The sequence below is a fragment of the Paramisgurnus dabryanus genome, chromosome 14 (genome assembly GCF_030506205.2).
Source record: "Paramisgurnus dabryanus chromosome 14, PD_genome_1.1, whole genome shotgun sequence".
Classification (NCBI taxonomy): domain Eukaryota; kingdom Metazoa; phylum Chordata; class Actinopteri; order Cypriniformes; family Cobitidae; genus Paramisgurnus; species Paramisgurnus dabryanus.
Window position 1 is genome coordinate 5,574,389 of NC_133350.1, and position 20,827 is coordinate 5,595,215.

At 40.2% G+C, this 20,827-nt stretch overlaps 1 protein-coding gene across 6 annotated transcripts in view; it reads right to left on the minus strand.

The window, feature by feature from the left end:
- The window catches only part of arhgef10la (Rho guanine nucleotide exchange factor (GEF) 10-like a), a 172,205-nt gene that overhangs the window by 19,123 nt on the left and 132,255 nt on the right, over positions 1-20,827 (minus strand). For all 6 annotated transcript variants that reach the window (XM_073811800.1, XM_065241163.1, XM_073811799.1 and 3 more), the window contains 3 exons: positions 18,277-18,488; positions 16,117-16,274; positions 2,874-3,016 (listed from right to left, as the gene is read on the minus strand). In XM_073811800.1, coding sequence (XP_073667901.1) covers positions 2,874-3,016; positions 16,117-16,274; positions 18,277-18,488 — 513 coding nt within the window. The remainder of the gene's footprint in view (positions 1-2,873; positions 3,017-16,116; positions 16,275-18,276; positions 18,489-20,827) is intronic.

A 20,827-nucleotide genomic window follows, 5' to 3' on the forward strand; every position in this document is an offset into this window, starting at 1 on the left:
ACATTTTTCTTAAACACTCAATTCAAGAAAAATGTAAAAAAAATTGCATACCACATGGCAGATATTTTTTTGCTTGTTTTATGCACAAAGTCACTTAAATGTGATATTTTTGGTCTAAAAACTAGACTAATTTTCTTGGGTCGTTTTGCTCATCAGGAAAAAGCATCTTAATTTAAGAATTTTTAGATATTTTATCTGAAAACAAGACAAAAATACTAAGAATTTTTTTCTTAAAATATTACAATTTTATTAAAATATAAACGTGTGACTCTGCCTGTGAAATCCAATATCAATGACATCAAGGTTATATCCACAGAATGTTATGTAGAATAATCTTTTGTAAAAAAAAAGTAAATCACAATTTCACAGACAGGGTTACATACAGTAGCATCAATACACTGTAAACAGTATATAAATACATAGGCAAGTACTTTTGAGATCATAGTCTGTTGGTATAGACACCATTAGCTTCATCTGTGTCCTATCGCTTGACACTTTTTTGACACTACTAAAAATGTATACAGGAAAGCTCACTTGTTGAAGGCTTCATCGTTTTATGTTGTTTGCTCTGCATACTGCAGACTCGTCCAACTGTCCCGCTGCTTGTTTTCTCTGCAGTGGCGTGAGGGAAATGCTCTTTTAGCATTCCACATCAATAGCCATCCAGCTGCCACAAACCAGGATCATTGATTTGGGTCACAGGAACAAGGCGACAGGGGCGGAACTGCTGGATGGAGTCAGGGGAGAGTCGAATTCTTACAGGCCCCATTGCTTATCCCACCAACAATGACATCATGGTACTCGTTGCGAATTGGTGTACAAAGAAGGCAGACTTTCCTCCCCTCTCCTCCAGCTGCTAGGCTGGCATGGCTCCACAGGGAAAGGGATACAATGTAATCAGTGGAACGAAAAACAGCGCTTCCCCTGAACTGTGAAGGATCAAGCTAAACGCAGCAGGGCCCACTCACCTACCACTAGCCCAAATCTCTTCACTGATGGGCGCATCCAAAAAAAAAAAAAATCACAGAGGATAAAAGAGATGATTGATTCTAGAGATAAAACCCAAGAAGGCAGGACTAAAGAAAGAGCTCAGGGTTATGGAAACCCATGGGGAAGATCCCCCAGGGCATGACTGAAACAGTAGTAGATCAGCACCTGGATTCACATCTACTATTAAAATTAATATCAGGGATCTAACTAAATATAGGTGTAAAGGGTTCCAAAATGTTTTACTAAAACTATGATCCAGCGGAGCAAATTTTATAGTGGGGATGTAATATATAAAACAGATGAGCTCATGGATATAACTTCCCAAACATTACCCTTGAAAGTCTATGTGATCTTGGACCACATAGATCCATTTAGACTAATTTTGGTAAAAACGTGTTTTCTATAACAAGAAAGTTACAAGATAAAAATCACAATTTTCTGTTACAAACTTTCACATACTGTAGCATCTTTAGGTAATAATAACATTAAAAATTTAAATCCATAATTTGATTTTCAAAGATTTATTATAAAAAACAGATTTTATTCCAGCAAAATGCAATAAATCTATGCTATAAAATAAATCTATGCAAAAAATATCTTTGCCATGTTATATTCATTTAGTTGACTAATGTTATACACTGATAAAAAATAAACATTAATGGCATTAATCAAAACACTTACTTTGTCATATTAAGAACACTTTCATTGCTGCTGTCATCCTTGGGACGTCGTCGCTAAACTTTTTTGACAGCGATCAGCTGTAAAATGTTTTGGTCCTGCTCGATTTTCATTGACTTCGGGTAAAATAATGGAAAGTTTTTCATAAGATCCCCTGGAGTCAATGTGTTAGCATGACAGAAGCTTTATGCTTTCGGTAGAACAAGCAACATCCAACATTTTTCCTTCGCTCGAGGAAACTCTTTTTTTTTTAAATGCCGTTTATCGCGTTTTGGAACAAAACTCTTTATTTGTAGCAATAGCCAACAATACAAATACAAAATTATAGATTTTTATGCCAAAAACCATTAGGATATTAAGTAAAGATCATGTAACATGAAGGTTTTTTGTAATTGTCCTACTGGAAATATATAAAAAATATATTATCATTAGTAATATGTGTTACTAAAGCCTTTATATGGACAACTTAAAACGCAATTTTCCCAATATTTAGATTTTTTGCACTCTCAGATAGATTGCATATTTTCATATATTATCTCGCCCAAATATTGTCTAATCCTAACAAACCATACATCAATAAAAAGCTTATTTACTCAGGGATGGTGTACCAACCATTTACAAAAATTTTACCTTATGGTTTTGTGGTCCAGGGTCACACATTTATAAATTGATGTTCTGTGCAGATGTGGTTGTATGGACTTGCTGAGGATTTAGGCTGCAATGAAATGTAATATCAAGATTCAGGCTGATTTTAGTTTTATTATTCAATTTAAAATAATCAAGTTTGTATCGAAAGCTTGTCTTGTTAAGAGACCCACCCTATAAAATCTGATCAAAAGTGGTCATGGGAGAAACAGCATGTTACCAGGTGTAAACGACAACCAGTCTCGCATGACCATCGGTTCACCCGGGACGGATGCTAATAGCAGGTGTAAACAGGAGTGACAGAGCTATTTACTCATCCTGTGTGGTTCAGAAGTGTGAAAAGAAACAAAAATCCCAAAGGAGGTACCTTGGCCACAGATACCAATGGATAGCAGCATCCCTTATTGATCTTCACACACAAGCTAATTTGTCAGCCAGTGTTGGCCAAGCTTCCATGAAGTGACTTTCTCATAAATAGGTCTCTGCTTTCTCATTCGCTATTTTGAAATGAGGTGTGAACGTATATCAGAATGTGTAGTGATTAAAAATTATGAGCTTACCTGAGTGGACAGACTGGACTCTTGAATTACAGTAACTGTATTTGCACAGCTTGCCCAGACAGAGTCTTCTAAAGCGAGCAGCGTCCTGACAGGATCTGAACCAATGGTTACTTTCCTACAGCTGTCTGGGTTCCACAGTTCCCCTACAAATGAAAAAAAACATAATATCACAAGAGCATTTATCTTGAGAGGAATGGAGTGTCCACAATTTTTGGTAATTTCGGTTTGATCTGGCCTAGGTTCGCTGAAATATTTCCCAAAAGTCCTCTGAATAGAAAACCACTGGTGAATGTACATGGGTACAAAACACAATCTGACTTGTAAAATGCCTTGCTTAAAGGCAAATCACTAATCCTTTCTGGTGGAACGTTTTAAATACGTCCAAAGATAGTCGATGCTAGTAAATTAGCATGTTATTTTAAAAAATGAACGCTTCAAACAGCAGAGCGACGAAAATGTGCTGCATGCCAATTTTACTCCTTTTGCCCTGAGCGAGCTACTTAACGTAAATTGGTTTCATTAATACTCAAGAACAAATCCTTGTGTTTGCGACACAAACACGTATGAGGTGAAACAGGAAAAATCCTGGCTAGCATTTTAATAACATGCAATAACAGAAAGCATTGCAAAAATATAATTGTGGACTGCATATCTCACCCTAAAAAACTGCAGCATGTTGTGTATATAATCCACTTTATATGTGCTCAATAAAACATTTCTCCCTCTACTACGTCCTGAACACACAAAACCTCAGGTTTTAGTCGTTGCAGCCACTGTGGACACAACTATGGGATGTTTTACATGTGGTTTCATTTAGCTTTTTACCTCAGTACGCTAATGAAGCAAAATTAGAGAGGGAAACGCAGCGAGCCATTTAATTAACATTTCGAGTTGTTTATTTCTGCCTTTGAAACCATAATAGCTTCACAATGACTTCCGACTTCCTCAGGTTAATTGCATGGCATATTCAAAATGTCAGTCTTCCCGCTTCTTTCTTTGCTTATGCTTTGATAACATCCCCACAGACACTCGTCCTCACATGAAGACGATTCAGATTCTCCCGTTCAAAGCGGAATGAATGTACAGTAGTTTACATATGTTATATGTAAGGTCATCTGTCACTATATGTACAATTAGTTGCAGATCTGTATTTGGTAGCAATATGTGTACCAATGAGATACAAATATATGTATCTTTGTACTAATACAGTACACAGTCTTTGGTACAAATACGTAGCACTTATGGCGCTTTTCCATTGTATAGTAGGCCAGGGGTCAGGTCGACCACCATAAATAAATGTTGTCACGTCATGTTTATTACTACCTCTGTCTCACATAACAGTTTCTGTACAAACACCCGTGGCGTCAGTCGACGCGCTCCGCTAAGTTGCAAAAATGCCATGCATACATGCGGACATGCTCGGAAAACACTGGTGTGGTATTCCTGATTCTCAGCCTGTGGATTTTTTCACCGCTAAAAGAGAGTTTGGGAAATTACAACAAAAGCACAGATGACAACTGGTTTGCTCAAGACAGCCCAAGCACGAATGTAAAGCTATACTGAAATCTTGCGTTTAGCAATGACTCTGTTAGTGACGATTCTCTCAGACGAATCATACTGTACCCAGTGGAAAAGCCCCCAAAAGTAAGCTGACCCGACTCAACACGTAGGGTACTATGCAATGGAAAAGCGCCATAAGGTACTAAATGATGAACTCTTATGGCGCTTTTCCATTGCATAGTACCCCACGGTTTGGTTTGGGTCAGGTCGGGTCAGCTCACCTCAATTTTGCTTGGTTAGCTTCCATCAAGTTAAGTAACACTTCAGAGTGGGAGGGATTATAGGCGTGCCGTTATATTTGCGCTGCCTACTGCTGTGACATCATACAAGTGAGAGCGCCGTTGTACATTCCCATACATTTATTTATTTCTCAGTCTGCTACTGTCACGGTGGGTAAATACACTGCTCTCTCTGTGTCTCGTGTATGGTGTTTACTCACCTGTGATGTCATGTGCTCGTTATCCCGATTCCCTTCACCTGTGTTGATTGTCTCACTCCAGCTGCTCATCATTACAGACTCTCCATATAAACTCACTCTGCTCTCTGTTCCTCGTCAGATCCTCACTCTTTGTTTGGCCTCCGTGTCTTTGGATTGTTTGTACAGCGCGTGTGGATTGTTTCGTGTCGTCTTCGTGTTGGATGTTCCGGTCTCCATTCAGGATTATTTTCCACTTCAGACCTACACCACCAACGACCACCACAACCACCATCACCCGCTTTACCACCGTAGTCCTTCGTGCACCGTTACCATCATCTGGACATTGTGTTTGCTTAAACCCTTGTGTTTGTCTACATTTTATAAATAAACCTGTGTTATTTTCCTGCATCTGCTTCCAGCTTGTTCTATCGTTACAGAAGGATCTGACCAGAAATGGAAGCAGCGGGAAATCACTCCCCATCTCCTCTCGAGGAGTTTCTCCAGCGGGCGGTTCAGAGGATGGACCGTCAGGATAAGGTTATAGAGGAGATGGGTCGAGCAGTCCAAGTAATGGTGACGAAGGTGTCCGAGCTGACCCTACAACAACAACAACAACAACAACTACCTCCCACTGCGCCTCCCACACCCCCAGCTACATCTTCTTCACCAGAGGGCGCCTCCCAGTCGGAGCCCAGACTTCCCATTCCGGATAAATACGCGGGTGAGCCGAGTTTTTGCCGCACATTTTTGTCTCACTGCTCTCTCCACTTTGCTTTACAACCCAGAACCTTTTCCAGCGAGCAAACCAAGGTGGCGTTCGTGCTCTCTCTCCTGACTGGGAAGGCTGCCCTCTGGGGGACGGCGGTGTGGGAGAACCGTGACAACTGCTGTTCTTCGTTCTCCGCCCTATCTGACGAGATGAAGAGGGTGTTTGATCGCTCCGTCGCCGGGAAGGAAGCCGCGAGACGCCTCTCAGAGCTCCGTCAGGAGGATAAGACTGTGTCGGATTACGCGATCGAGTTTCGCACCCTGGCGGCGGAGTGTAGGTGGAACGAAGAAGCGCAGTGGGACCATTTCCTGCATGGGCTGGCTGACCGCATCCAGCAAGAGATCCATGTGGTGGACTTACCCACGTCCCTGAATGCTCTCATCGACCTGGCCATCAGGGTCGACGCCCGACTCTGCCAAGCAGCACGCCGGAAAGCTACCACGCCGTTACCCGTAAGACTGGATCTTCTCCAAACCAGCCAGAGCGGTGCGGTCAGCCCCTTCAACGATCTCGAGCCCATGCAGGTGGGTCGAGCTCGGCTTTCCCGGGAGGAGAAGCTCCGGCGGAGGTCCCTTGGACTGTGCTTATACTGCGGTAAAGCCGGGCATCAGATCCATCAGTGCCCGGTAAAAGACCAAGCCCGATAGTAAATCCGAGGCTACTATCGGGCGGGATCTCCTCCATGAAGACCTCATCAACATCTACGCTCCTCCCGGTGAAACTACGGTGGGGCACTCATTCTCACGACTGTCACGCACTTTTGGATTCAGGAGCTGAGGGGAGTTTCATCGATCACGCCACTGCACGTAAGCTTCAGATACCATTCACTCAGCTTACTCACCAGATTGCACCGTTTGCACTTAATGGACACAAGCTTCCTACCATCACCCACATCACGGAACCGGTCTCCCTCATCACATCGGGCAATCACCATGAGAACATTTCTTTCTACGTCACTGACTCCCCTCTCTCACCCATTGTTCTCGGACACACCTGGCTTCATCAACATAATCCGAAGATCGACTGGCGTCTTGGGACTGTTATCAGCTGGAGTGAGGGGTGTCACAAGTCTTGTCTATTGTCTGCGTGTCTAACTGTTTCTGAGTCTGTGTTTCAGGGGGAAGCAGTGGATTTATCTAACGTGCCCGCAGAGTACCATGACCTGAAGGAGGTGTTCAGTAAGTCGCGGGCTGATTCTCTACCTCCTCACCGTCCCTATGACTGTGCTATAGAGTTACTTCCCGGTACTTTTCCGCCTAAAGGCAAGTTATACTCTTTATCTGTTCCTGAGATGAAGGCCATGGAGAAATATATTTCTGATTCTCTAGCAACGGGGTTCATTCGTCCTTCCTCTTCTCCAGCGGGGGCGGGGTTCTTTTTTGTGGGGAAGAAGGATGGATCCTTGCGACCTTGTATTGATTACCGAGGGTTGAACAACATTACGGTAAAGAATACGTATCCTTTGCCGTTAATGTCTTCAGCTTTCGAGAGGTTGCAAGGAGCGTCCGTCTTCACTAAATTGGACTTACGTAATGCTTATCATTTGGTCCGCATCAGGGAGGGGGATGAATGGAAGACTGCTTTTAACACCCCTCGTGGCCATTTTGAGTACTGCGTCATGCCTTTCGGATTGACGAACTCGCCAGCGGTCTTCCAAGCACTCGTTAATGACGTGTTGCGAGACATGATAGATCAGTTCATATATGTCTACCTGGATGACATATTGATTTTTTCGTCGTCTCTCCAGGAACATGTGCAACACGTACGACGAGTGCTTCTGCGGTTGCTAGAGAATGGGCTTTTTGTCAAGGCGGAGAAATGCGTTTTTCATGCACAGTCTGTTTCTTTTCTAGGGCACATCATTTCGACTGAGGGTGTCCGCATGGATCCTGATAAGGTTAAGGCTGTGGTGAATTGGCCATCCCCAGATTCTCGCAAGACCCTGCAGAGATTTCTGGGGTTCGCCAATTTCTATAGGCGTTTCATTCGCAATTTCAGCCAACTAGCCGCTCCTCTGACTGCCTTGACCTCCCCTAGTACTGCGTTCAGGTGGTCAGACGCAGCCGAGGCTGCGTTTGCCAAAATCAAGAGCTGCTTTGTTTCAGCTCCCATTCTCGTGTCCCCTGATCGCACACGTCAGTTCATAGTGGAGGTCGATGCATCAGAGGTGGGGGTAGGAGCAGTGCTTTCCCAGCGCACACCCTCAGACGGAAAGGTTCATCCCTGCGCGTTTTTGTCTCATCGGTTATCTCCGGCGGAAAGTAATTATGACATTGGTAACAGAGAGTTATTGGCAGTCAAACTGGCTTTGGAGGAATGGCGCCACTGGTTAGAAGGTTCGGGTGTACCTTTTATCGTTTGGACCGACCACAAGAACCTCGAATACATTAAAACTGCCAAAAGACTTAACTCCAGGCAGGCTCGGTGGGCTTTATTTTTCGGACGTTTCGATTTTACTCTTTCATACCGTCCGGGTTCCAAAAACATCAAACCCGATGCTTTGTCTCGACTTTTTGAGCGTTCCGATCGCACTTCTACTCCCGAGCGTATTTTACCGGAGACTCTATTCATCTCCGCGCTCACATGGGAGGTCGAATCGAAGGTTTTGACAGCCTTAGAAGGGGTAACGCCCCCGTCTCGTTGCCCACCGAACCGCTTATTTGTGCCGGAGGAGTTACGGTCCAACGTAATCCAGTGGGGTCATTGTTCCAAGGTAGCTTGTCATCCAGGGGTGAGTCGCACTAAGTTTTTAGTCAAACAACGATTCTGGTGGCCAGGGATGGCTCGTGACATTCACGATTTTGTTTTGGCTTGCTCGGTCTGCGCCACTGGTAAGACTTCCAATCGCCCTCCTGACGGGTTACTTTTACCGCTGCCAGTCCCTTCGAGACCCTGGTCCCACATTGCGCTAGATTTTATTACCGCCCTCCCACCCTCCCAGGGGAATACGGTGATTTTAACCGTAGTGGACCGATTCTCGAAGGCGACTCATTTCATCCCCTTGCCCAAATTACCATCAGCCAAGGAGACAGCGGTTACTGTCGTAGACCACGTCTTCCGGTTACATGGCCTTCCGACAGACGTGGTCTCCGACAGGGGTCCCCAATTTGTGTCAAAATTTTGGAGAGAATTTTGTAAGTTGTTAGGAGCGACTGTTAGTCTGTCCTCCGGGTTTCATCCCCAGAGCAATGGTCAGACCGAGCGAGCCAACCAAGATGTTGAAAGAGTGTTACGATGTTTGGCCTCCAAGAATCCTTCGTCCTGGAGCCAACATCTCTCTATGGTGGAGTACGCACACAATTCGTTGCCAGTGTCATCTACGGGCCTATCTCCGTTTGAATGTAGTCTAGATTACCAGCCACCTAATTTTCCCAGTATGGAATCCGAGATTGCGGTTCCCTCCGCTCACGCCTATGTCCAGAGGTGTCACCGCACCTGGACTAGAGCTCGTGAGGCTCTACTCCGGGTGGGGGCGCGCACCAAGGCTAAAGCCGATCGCCACCGGTCTAAGCCTCCCGTATACGTCGTCGGTCAAAAAGTGTGGCTTTCTACTCAGAACATTCCGATGCGTTCCGTCTCGAACAAACTTGCTCCCAAATTTATTGGCCCATTCGCTGTTGCCAAGATTATTAACCCGGTAACAGTTCGCCTTAACCTCCCTCCTGCGTACAGGAGAATTCATCCTGCGTTTCACATTTCTAAGATTAAACCAGTTTTTCGTTCACGACTTAACCCGCCAGTCCCGGTTCCCCCCCCGCCTCGTCTCGTAGCAGGGGAACCCACCTATTCGGTGAATCGTATTCTGGACTCTAGGCGGAGGGGACGCGGATTTCAGTACTTGGTGGACTGGGAAGGTTACGGTCCGGAGGAGAGAAGTTGGGTGCCTGCTCGGGACATACTGGATCACTCCCTTATTGATGATTACCATCAACAGGTACAGCAGGCTAGGAACGTCAGGTGACGTCCTAGGGGAGGGGGTACTGTCACGGTGGGTAAATACACTGCTCTCTCTGTGTCTCGTGTATGGTGTTTACTCACCTGTGATGTCATGTGCTCGTTATCCCGATTCCCTTCACCTGTGTTGATTGTCTCACTCCAGCTGCTCATCATTACAGACTCTCCATATAAACTCACTCTGCTCTCTGTTCCTCGTCAGATCCTCACTCTTTGTTTGGCCTCCGTGTCTTTGGATTGTTTGTACAGCGCGTGTGGATTGTTTCGTGTCGTCTTCGTGTTGGATGTTCCGGTCTCCATTCAGGATTATTTTCCACTTCAGACCTACACCACCAACGACCACCACAACCACCATCACCCGCTTTACCACCGTAGTCCTTCGTGCACCGTTACCATCATCTGGACATTGTGTTTGCTTAAACCCTTGTGTTTGTCTACATTTTATAAATAAACCTGTGTTATTTTCCTGCATCTGCTTCCAGCGTGTTCTATCGTTACAGCTACATAATTAAATTTGCCCACCATAATTAGATGTTTGCACATCGCGTTTATCATTACCCCTGTGTCACATTCTGTACAAACACCTGTGACGTCAGTCGACACGCTCTGCTGAGCCTCATTTAAGTTGCATATATGCGGACGTGCGTGTCGGGAATGTGCCGCCACAAACTGCAAGTCTAGAAAAAACTGCTATGGTGTTCCTGATTCACAATCTGTGGATGTTTTTCATTGCTAAAAAATAGTTTGGGAACGTACAGCAAAGCACAGATGACAACAGGTTTTCTCGAGACAGCGTAAGCTAGCATGAAGGTAAAGCTAATCTTTACATTATAGCGGGGACCCTGGTAGTGACGATTCTATCAGACCAATCAGTGATCTACAGTGTTTTCGCGTCACGTTTTGGTATCAGCTTGGGTCGCTTGGAACTCCGACCTAGGTGGTACTAAAAAGTATTGGGTACTACGTACTGCACCCAGTGGAAAAGCCCCCAAAAGTAAGCTGACCCGACCCAACCAAACCGTGAGTACTATGCAATGGAAAAGCGCCATTAGGTACAAAGGTGAACTTTTTGAAAGGGAACAGCCACACGGACAGCTAGGGTAAATATTTTGACATTTTTTTCTGACATTGTATGAGGATACTTCTTTATATTACCGCACCGATTTCCAAGAGGTGGCAGAAACGAGAAATCTTTTCCTATGGGATTTATTTTAGGTGTTTATTGCTTCTGGGTGTTACACGTGTATATTTTTTTTAAATGTATGTTTTCTAAAGTTAGACATCTCATTATTATACGTATTAATACACACTGTTGATTATGTACAACAAAATGAACCCAACCATACTGTATTACTGTTTCCAGGGAAAATTAAATACAATGAAATCTCCCCCTGAAGCAATTCTGCCATGGTTATACTTCACAAAAACCTTATAATGTGAGACCCAAGAGTTTATTACAACAGGAACTGTTTTGAGGGCAATGGATTTATAATTTGCAATGTGGTTTTGATGAAAAAAATAATAATATCCCTTGTACTTCCTTGGGAATACCTTTGACGTACTGCATATCTGCATAATTAATCTTACTTTCCACTTCTGTGGATGTAATTCCTTGTTGACAGTGAGGTAAGTATTGCGATGTGATAAACCCATTGTGCCCGTGCCACATCTATCACGTCCTGAGTTCTGCATGCTCGCCCGTGACCCGCTGTCATTAACCCGCATTTACTTACACCATACGAACACACAGGCACGGGCAGAGGAAAGACTTGTGAAGTCATAAATTGCTTTGAAGGTAATCCTGAATCCCGTCTGCTTTCTATCTAACTAATACAGACCCTGAACAATCTTATCATCCCTGTCTCATCTCTGAATACATTCGGAGTACATGACAGAACTAATATCTCTCACATACTCACTGAGGCATTCGGCTTACAGGGGACGGGAAAAACATCCGTGAATGTTTGAATGGAAGGTTGATGAAAGAGCAAATTGAACATGGGGACTATCAGATCCATTTGTACAATTAATTTGATTTGATTACCCTTTCACTCTATAGAGTCCTTTTCATTTGGGAACATATTAATAATTACCCCTCTTAATTATCCCACCCATTTAGTGTTTAATCCTATTAGTGGGGAAAAGGAAAGAAAAAACATACCGATCATAACTGTCCATTTCGGTGCTAATGTGATAAAGCTAATAGGACAAAAATAACACAGACGTCTAAATCCGAGCTGATTATTGGCTGTACACAAACACCTGCAATGTATAGAGAATGAATGGCTTTTGTTCTGCATAATACATGGATGAAAAACAGAAAAAACTATACACACCTAATGTAAATTATCAAACAAACTCATATTTACCAGTAGGAAACTACATTCACATTTAACTGGCATTAAGCAGATCAATAAAGTTATATTTATGCAAATTTTTCTGACATAGAAGAAAAAAATAATTAATTAAATTTATTATTTTAATGTGATTAATAGTTTTTCCAGCCATATGGACCCAACACTGAATGGATTAAACCATAATTGTACTGTTTATATAAAATTTTAGGTGAATCAGTCTCCAAATGCAATAACATATAATTTTATCAATTTTAATTATTATTATTGAATGGTTGAATGTATTTGTTAAACACATGGAGGAAACTTTAAAAAAAAAACATTATGAACTGAAGAATATTCATGACGCTGTTATAAAACTATTTGACAGAGTATTAACACCAAATTACATTTTAATGACAAATTATATTTGTATCACTGTAGTTGAGGTCAAGACAAATATTCATGACACTGTTATAAAACTATATGACAGAGTATTAACACCAAATTACAGAGTATTAACACCAAATTACATTTTAATGACAAATTCAATTTGTACCACTGTAGTTGAGGTCAAGAAAAATATTCATGACGCTGTTATAAAACTATTTGACCGGGTACTTACTCTTAATGATATTTTAATGACAACTTATATTTGTACCACTGTATTTGAGGTCAAGAAAAATATTCATGACGCTGTTATAAAACTATTTAACAGAGTATTAACACTAAATTACATTTTAATGACAAATTATATTTGTACCACTGTAGTTGAGGTCAAGAAAAATATTCATGATGTTGTTATAAAATTATTTTACAGAGTATTTACACTTAATGACATTTTAACCTGTTAAGGCGGACGGGCCCGTGCGTGGTACAGACGCGTTTTTGTTTACAAACTATTAAGTTTACAATACATTATACTGATGAAGAAGGTTATTAAACTTGTCATGCCATATTTCATTAGAAAGGTTGAAGGGTTTAGATTTCATTTCTAAGTGCTGTTCCATGAAATAAATGCTCTAGCAAAACTAATAATAAATTTTATGCAACAAGGTCATATTTAAATTTGTTCATTCATAAAATGACTTCACGCTTTTATTATGAAACTGCGCCTCCCTCATAACTTTAGACGAGTTCACACTGCTGAAATCTCATTGCTTAGCATTCACAATATAACATCCATTCGCAGTTTTAGTCCACAAACGTATTACATATGAGAAATATTAATATTTCTTTGTTGTTTCCATGGGATTTTGCATAAAATAATCCTAAATCCATATTGTTATTCAACAACTGCACACGCAGCGCGATTCTACTATGGAAAAGGCATACGCGATCAGGTCAGTCAGAGTATTATGTTTAAAATGAGTCCACACACACACACACACATTATGATTAATATTTCACATACAGCTAATAAGTTTAGTGTTTTATTGATGTTTTTGTGTGTTATTTTCGTGCACCTGTTATCTGCAGTAACTTAGTCTACTTTGTCATTCTGATGCACATTCGCTATTTTGCAGACATTGTTGATGTACCTAACATTATGCAAGTACTCTGAATGTATATTGTGAGGACAAAAGCTTATTATTAGTAACAGATCGCTGTCTGTGTGCTTTTCTATCGCCCATCAGTGAATGAATGGTTACGCAATTTACTCGCGATAGAGATACGTCACCGCCATTAATATGAAAGCTTCTTTTATCACTTCACAACAACTGCTGAGTGCTTTAGTTTGTAAAACATGAGGTGTCCACAATGTAAATAGTTTTATTTATATTTTAAAAGCTTCATAATTACTATGTTCTGTGTAGTTTACGGTTACTAGTTTATTTCAATATTTAAATTATAACACATTTTTGTCAAATGTGTATACAATGTTTTTATGTAATAAATAAAGTTTTGTAGATACATACTCTAGGTAATAACCACATGTAAATAATTAATTTATAGAGCTTTTTCTACTTTATTCTACATCATTATAGCAGTGATGATTTGGAGCAGCCCAGTGGCCATTTTTTGAAATGTGCCATGGTGAAGATCAAAGCTTACAGTAACCTTATTTTTTATCATATCATCTTCAAATTTGAAACATAGATTGGTCAGACATGTGTTCTTAAGTCTATGTTGTATTTGGGTTGGTATGGCACATTTAATATGACATTATTAATTAAATAAAAACACGTTTAATTTTAATAAAACATTTTCACCACACTTCAGTGTCTATAACATTTAGCTTTTTTTACATATCTGAATTCTGATAACTGAGAAGTAAAGACACAAGTGTCTTCTTTTTAGAGATATCAAAATTGTGTCTGTAGGTCACAAGGGTTTTGGAACTACAGCTGTTTTAGTGTGGGCATGTAAATTTCATGATTTGGCCTGAAAACGGCTGTCTGGATTAACAGGTTAATTATATTTGTACCACTGTATTTGAGGTCAAGAAAAATATTCATGACACTGTTATAAAACTATATGACAGAGTATTAACACTTAAAGACATTTTAATGACAAATTCAATTTGTACCACTGTAGTTGAGGTCAAGAAAAATATTCATGACGCTGTTATAAAACTATTTGACAGGGTACTTACACTTAATGACATTTTAATGACAAATTATATTTGTACCACTGTAGTTGAGGTCAAGAAAAATATTCATGATGTTGTTATAAAATTATTTTACAGAGTATTTACACTTAATGACATTTTAATTATATTTGTACCACTGTATTTGAGGTCAAGAAAAATATTCATGACACTGTTATAAAACTATATGACAGAGTATTAACACTTAAAGACATTTTAATGACAAATTCAATTTGTACCACTGTAGTTGAGGTCAAGAAAAATATTCATGACGCTGTTATAAAACTATTTGACAGGGTACTTACACTTAATGACATTTTAATGACAAATTATATTTGTACCACTGTAGTTGAGGTCAAGAAAAATATTCATGATGTTGTTATAAAATTATTTTACAGAGTATTTACACTTAATGACATTTTAATTATATTTGTACCACTGTATTTGAGGTCAAGAAAAATATTCATGACACTGTTATAAAACTATATGACAGAGTATTAACACTTAAAGACATTTTAATGACAAATTCAATTTGTACCACTGTAGTTGAGGTCAAGAAAAATATTCATGACGCTGTTATAAAATTATTTGACAGAGTATTAACACTTAATGACATTTTAATGACAAATTCAATTTGTATCACTGGTAAAAAGTGGTCAGTTATGTTGTATTGGTAATGTCAAGTTGTCATGAAAAGTTATGATGTATTGGTTTATGTCAAGTTGTCAAATCAAAGACAATTCAAACCATGTCATCTTTGTATTAAAAATGACACAACTGAATAATTGACACTTAACGACAGTTGTCATAAACGTGCATAAAATCTCCTTCATGTTCATGGCACGTACATGTCATGATTATGAACATCGCGTCAAGTAAAGTGTTACCGCTCCTCACTTCCTTACCAACAGACAATGAGCGTATATTTAGCCGCATTAACGCTACAAGGTGGTAACAAACACATTTAGAAAAACTTTTGGGTAAAATTAACCAGTGATTCAGTGGCCGTGGGCGGGGCGTTATCAGTGTGATGTCACATTGACATGACAGCATTTCTAATGAGACTGCTTTGGTTTATTGTGGATTGAAAAATAATTAGAGGGTGGATTGTTTTCATTGTAGGGTTGTTGTGTTCACACACTGCCAACACACATTTATGTCCTTGCAAACTTGGATTTTGCATAATATGTGCCCTTTAAAAGTCAGAATTCATTGCAACTTTATTTTATGTTACAAACAATTTTTGATATTTCGGTTTATTCGTCCTGCAGTTGGTGCTGTGATTGCACGCAATTGCGATAGCTGCCCTTAGCAGTTAGTTAATTATTTGTTAGATACAATGCATGAATAAATAAAACACGCTGTGTACAAATGATGCGGGGATCCAGCTCAGCCTCACTGGTAAAACAGAGAAAAGAGCTTTTGCTATCATTCATTGTTTATTTGCTTTAGTCTGGAAATGTATTTTGTTTCCCACCGAAAAATACATGATAAGCTACAACAACCATTGCTTTGCTCTAAAGTAGGTCTTTTCCGAATGCACTTTAGTGTAGGATGCGAAAGAGAAACATCAACTCGGCAGCAATATAATGAGACATCAGTAGTGATGCATCTCGTACCTCTGTGATGTCTCTCGTACACCATCAGCGTTCCATCCCTCAGGCCAGCAAACAGAAAGTTTCCTGAGTGTTTCAGACACAGAACTGGACAGCCCTCGGGGTTACGTAGGGTCAGGAGACAGTGAGCAGCCGTGTCCATGCTACCATAGACCTGGATGCTTGATAAGAAAAACATGAGGATGTTTAAGCTTGTAAGGGTTTTAAGGAAAGAATCCAAATTGCAATGCTTTTGTGTGTAAAGGAAGCCTCTGAATTCTCTCTGAATCGCCAATTGAAGGCAACCTGAGAATATTTTTCACATTCGTCACTATTTAACTCTTGATTCAGAAAGTCACCGAGATTTTTGTGAAAAAAAAAATTAATTTGTGTCAAAATGATTGCAGTTCAATTTCTCTACAAATAAAATTTTTTTTTAATAAAGAGGTAAACTTAAACTGCAAAAAAGCACTGAAACTGCACTTAAAGCTATGAACATACTACAAAAAGGTGCATTTACACAGAAATAACAATGAAAAATATTTAAATATTTGTACCTAGAAAAAAACAAATATATATGCAATTATGGTAAAGAAATATGATAATAAGGGTAAAAATGTAAAAAAAACTTTTTTATTTAGTTTTTTACAAAAAAAATATTTATATAATCTTTTAAATAAAAAGAAAATAAAAAATCAGCTTTAATATGCACTACATGTAGCTCTCGTTAGATTTATGACAGAACATTGCCTTCAGTAATAGCTTTCCTTGTTTGTATTCATAAAATAAACACATACAATGACTGCAGGGCTTTGCCTGTCACCTGTTGCTTATCTGTGTACACTGTTAAGTGGAAATCTCTCTTACATTTCCATTTAATTGTCTTTTAATCTCCATCTCTTCTGATTAATGGTTTGCTTTTCTGTCCAATTATTTACCTTATTGCTCCTAACAAACAGCTGCTACATTAGTTCTGGTTACCGCTTGATTCTCACATACAGCCAAGTGAACAGGAACCAAGCTATAGTATGATTGACATAAATGAATATTAAAGGGATAGCTCACCCAATATATCACCATCATGCTGTATAAATGTCTTTGTTTTACTGAACACAAAGGAAGATGTTTTGAGCAATGTTTGTAACCAAGCCATTTTTGAGCACTATTGACTTCCATAGTATACTATAGAAGTCAACGGTGCTCCTGTTTCCTGCTTGATTAGAAAAAATATCTTTCTTTTTGTTCGGAAAAACAAAACAAAATTTATACAAGTTTGTAACAACAATGACATCATTTAAATTTTGTGTGAACGATCCATTTAACTCTTTCCCCGCCATTGAAGAGATATCTCGTCAATCAAGTGAAAACGCTTCCCCGCCAATGACGAGTTTTTCCGTTTTTCTGCAATACCGCTATTATCCACTAGGTAATAAAAAAAGATAGCTCTAATGGGAACTCTATGAAAAGTCCGTCACAAAAATGAAAATTATCTCTGCTTTTTGCTCAAAATGTCGTGTTTTTGCAGAAACCTACCCATATTCAAAAGCTGATTACAAAAGAACCACTGAAGGTAGGATGAAACGTTTTTTTTTTTTGTTTGAAAGCAGAGGGTCTGTTCTTTCATTTGGTATATTCTATGTTTATATATTTAAAGAAGAACATTTTCTGGAAGGCATTACAATTTTGTGAAAATCATGAAAAACGCTGGCGTTGGCTGGCAACTTTTTAAAAAAATGCTGGCGGCGAAAGAGTTAAGGGTTAATTTACACAGAACCAAAAAAAGCATCATGGATGTTGATACCAATGAATGAGATGAATCAGAGAATGATTTACAACAGTGTTTACGCACCATATGAATTTTTTTGCAACTCATAATTTTTTTGCAATTTATTTTTATTTATTTATGCCATTCCAGCATCTATTGCTTAATGAATGACCAGAACCAATTAATCTACACACAAGTTAATTTACACACAAGTTAGGAAAGAAGTGGAAGTAAACCCCTGCACAGGGAGAACATGCAAACCCCACACAGGAAAAACTCGAACCAGTGACCTTCTTGGGAGACCTTCTCAGGGGACCTCCACAGAGCCACTGTGCCGCCCCCATACATTTCTTTTCTTGTAATGACCTTAAAGCTTCTCTACTGTATATTCAGATACAGGAACATAGTGAAAATTTTACCTTCCATCATCAAGACCCACACAGATAGTGTTTCCAACTCCAGTAGGATCGTAAGGTCTGGTTTCATTGTCCTCTGAAGGGCTGGGCTCAGGAACATATTCCAAACACAACACTCGAGCTCCCATCAGGACGGTTTTTACAGGCCGAGGCGTGGGTCTGTTTAGGGAGAAGATGTCCACTTGACCTTGAGTGGAATCACCTCCGCTAGCTACCTACAAAGAGAGTGGAAGACAACAACAAGTCTTTCAAAAGTTTTTTAATCATTAATGTCATTATGATATTATGGTTTGCCGGATGCATTTTCTGGATGCAAGTTTCATTCTAATGAATGTTTTACACGGTACGCGGGAACTGGCAAAATTGCCCGTGTGGCTACAGCTTCGTGTAGTGGAAGCGTTATTTGAAAATACATTTATCTTCAATGGCACCTGCCATGAAGAGCCATTTTGACGGAAGGGGTAGGAACGACTGCGTCCCACCTCTGTAACTGCCCACATTTTGCCGTTTTCAGCACGTCTACTATTGAAAATAACCTAGAAATTTGTGACATACCATGTAAAATGGCCATAATTCTGTAGCTTGATTGGTAGATAATCGCATTAGCAGTGCAAAAGATCATGAGTTCGATCCCAAGTCACTTTGTAAGAAAGAATTGCCACTTTCAGTAAATTTTAAAATGTAAATAAATGTAAATATCTACAGCCCCAAATGACTGGTTTAAAAACCTGGCATTATAACCGAGTACCCATGAGGAAATCATGAACATCTGAGGTCTCTGCACAAGAGCGACTGCCATTGAGATGAATGGGAACGCTAGCACCCCCCAGGCATTATAGACCTCCTTGGAGCAGATAGATAAAGGATTTAACACAAAAAAGGGGGGTAAAAGTAAAATAATCTTTCTGTTTTTTGACACTTCCAACCATTTCATTGGCTTCGTGCTTTTACTTACAATGTAAGAAATTTGATCAATGGCAATGGCAGCAAACCCTTTCTTTCACTTCCTGTATACTTTAATACTTCCCTGCTCTGATACTGTATTTCTGTCTGCAATTTCATTTGAGATAAAATCACATATCGCGTCAAATCAGGCTCATGGCCTTCTGCTTTATAATGTCTCGTAAATTCATACACCATCACCCCTAATGCATTCTTAGTGTCAGCTCAATAACTTCAAACATCTTTGGGTGAAACTCCAGGGATCTTTTCATCACTGAAAAAGAGATAAAGGTTGGGGTAGAGAGAAGTCTTTGAAAGACGATGAGCTGTTTGACAATGGAGGGTCTCTTTTGGGCTGATGATTGATCGCCTTCTTAAAACAGAGAACGAGATGACAAACCCTATCCTTGGTGAAATGACATGCAAGTCTTCAGCTCATAAATCCATCTACTGATGTAGGTTATCCCCCATTTATTCTCCTACCAGAGGCCTGGGGTTACTTTCAAATTCAAACTCTTGTAACACATTTGAATTGTGTTGCATCATAAATTAATAACCCTCTTTTCGGGAAAAACAGCGTTTGTCCTCACTCCCGGCTGGGCGTTCTCGCACGGCTTTCTCGTTCATGCATAATGCAACGGGCGCAACCCGCTCACCATTAGAAATTAAATGAACTGATCAGCGTCACATCATATCTGCTGCACAAATTGGCTCGTCTCTTCTTGCAAGGCACTAAACTGCTCCAATTACAAAATCCATACGAAAAGACTATTCCTGCTTCAAGAGGAGGTCTAACCGAGGGAGACAGACGGCTGAGTATTACAGAAAAATGCTAATTCAGCCTCATTATAAATGGCTCTTGTTTAGGGGCCATCATTCCTGATTACCATAGGATACTAAGCAGTAGGCCCAGCCAAGTGTACGGTAATCCTTACAAAAGAACGGGAACGGAGGGATGCTCTCGGACGGCAGCGATTAATTCTCACTCTGAGTCATGTTGTGTGAGCAAAAGGCACAGGCTAAATATAGTCTTTAGCCTTCCAGTTCCCCCCTCCAATTTGCATGCAATCATTTGTCTGATTTGTATCAGAGTGCAGGATCTGGAAGGCTAAGGTCTCGTGGGCTGGGAAAAGCAAGGCAGCGCAAATAACGGCCTGTTGCGGTCGCGCAGCGGGAGATAGGAAGGGCTTATCTTAGTTTGGAAAATAACCGAATCCTCCCGCATTTTCGCAACCTCCGGCAGACTCTCACACAAGCGTAAATCCACGTGCACACGAGCGCAAGACAAGCTACCCCCTCCTCTTTCGATTCAATTCCCCGTGGACTAGGTGGAATTACAGTTCCCTCACAAAATCACCAGTACTTGTTTAGAGGAGTGGATATCTGGAACCCTGCCCTGGACACAGCACAGTTTTTTGGACGGAAAGCTGTGAAAACCAGTTTTAAAGCCAACGCTCTGGACAGCAGAGCATTAATTAGACTAAAATTGACTAAGAGGCGAAAGAGAACAGAGCTGGTCGGGGGAACAGAACTTCATTTGTCTCGTTGTTTACAGTAGGCAAACTCTTCTAGTAGTTTGTTTTAAACATTGTAATTTTAAAGAAATAAGAGA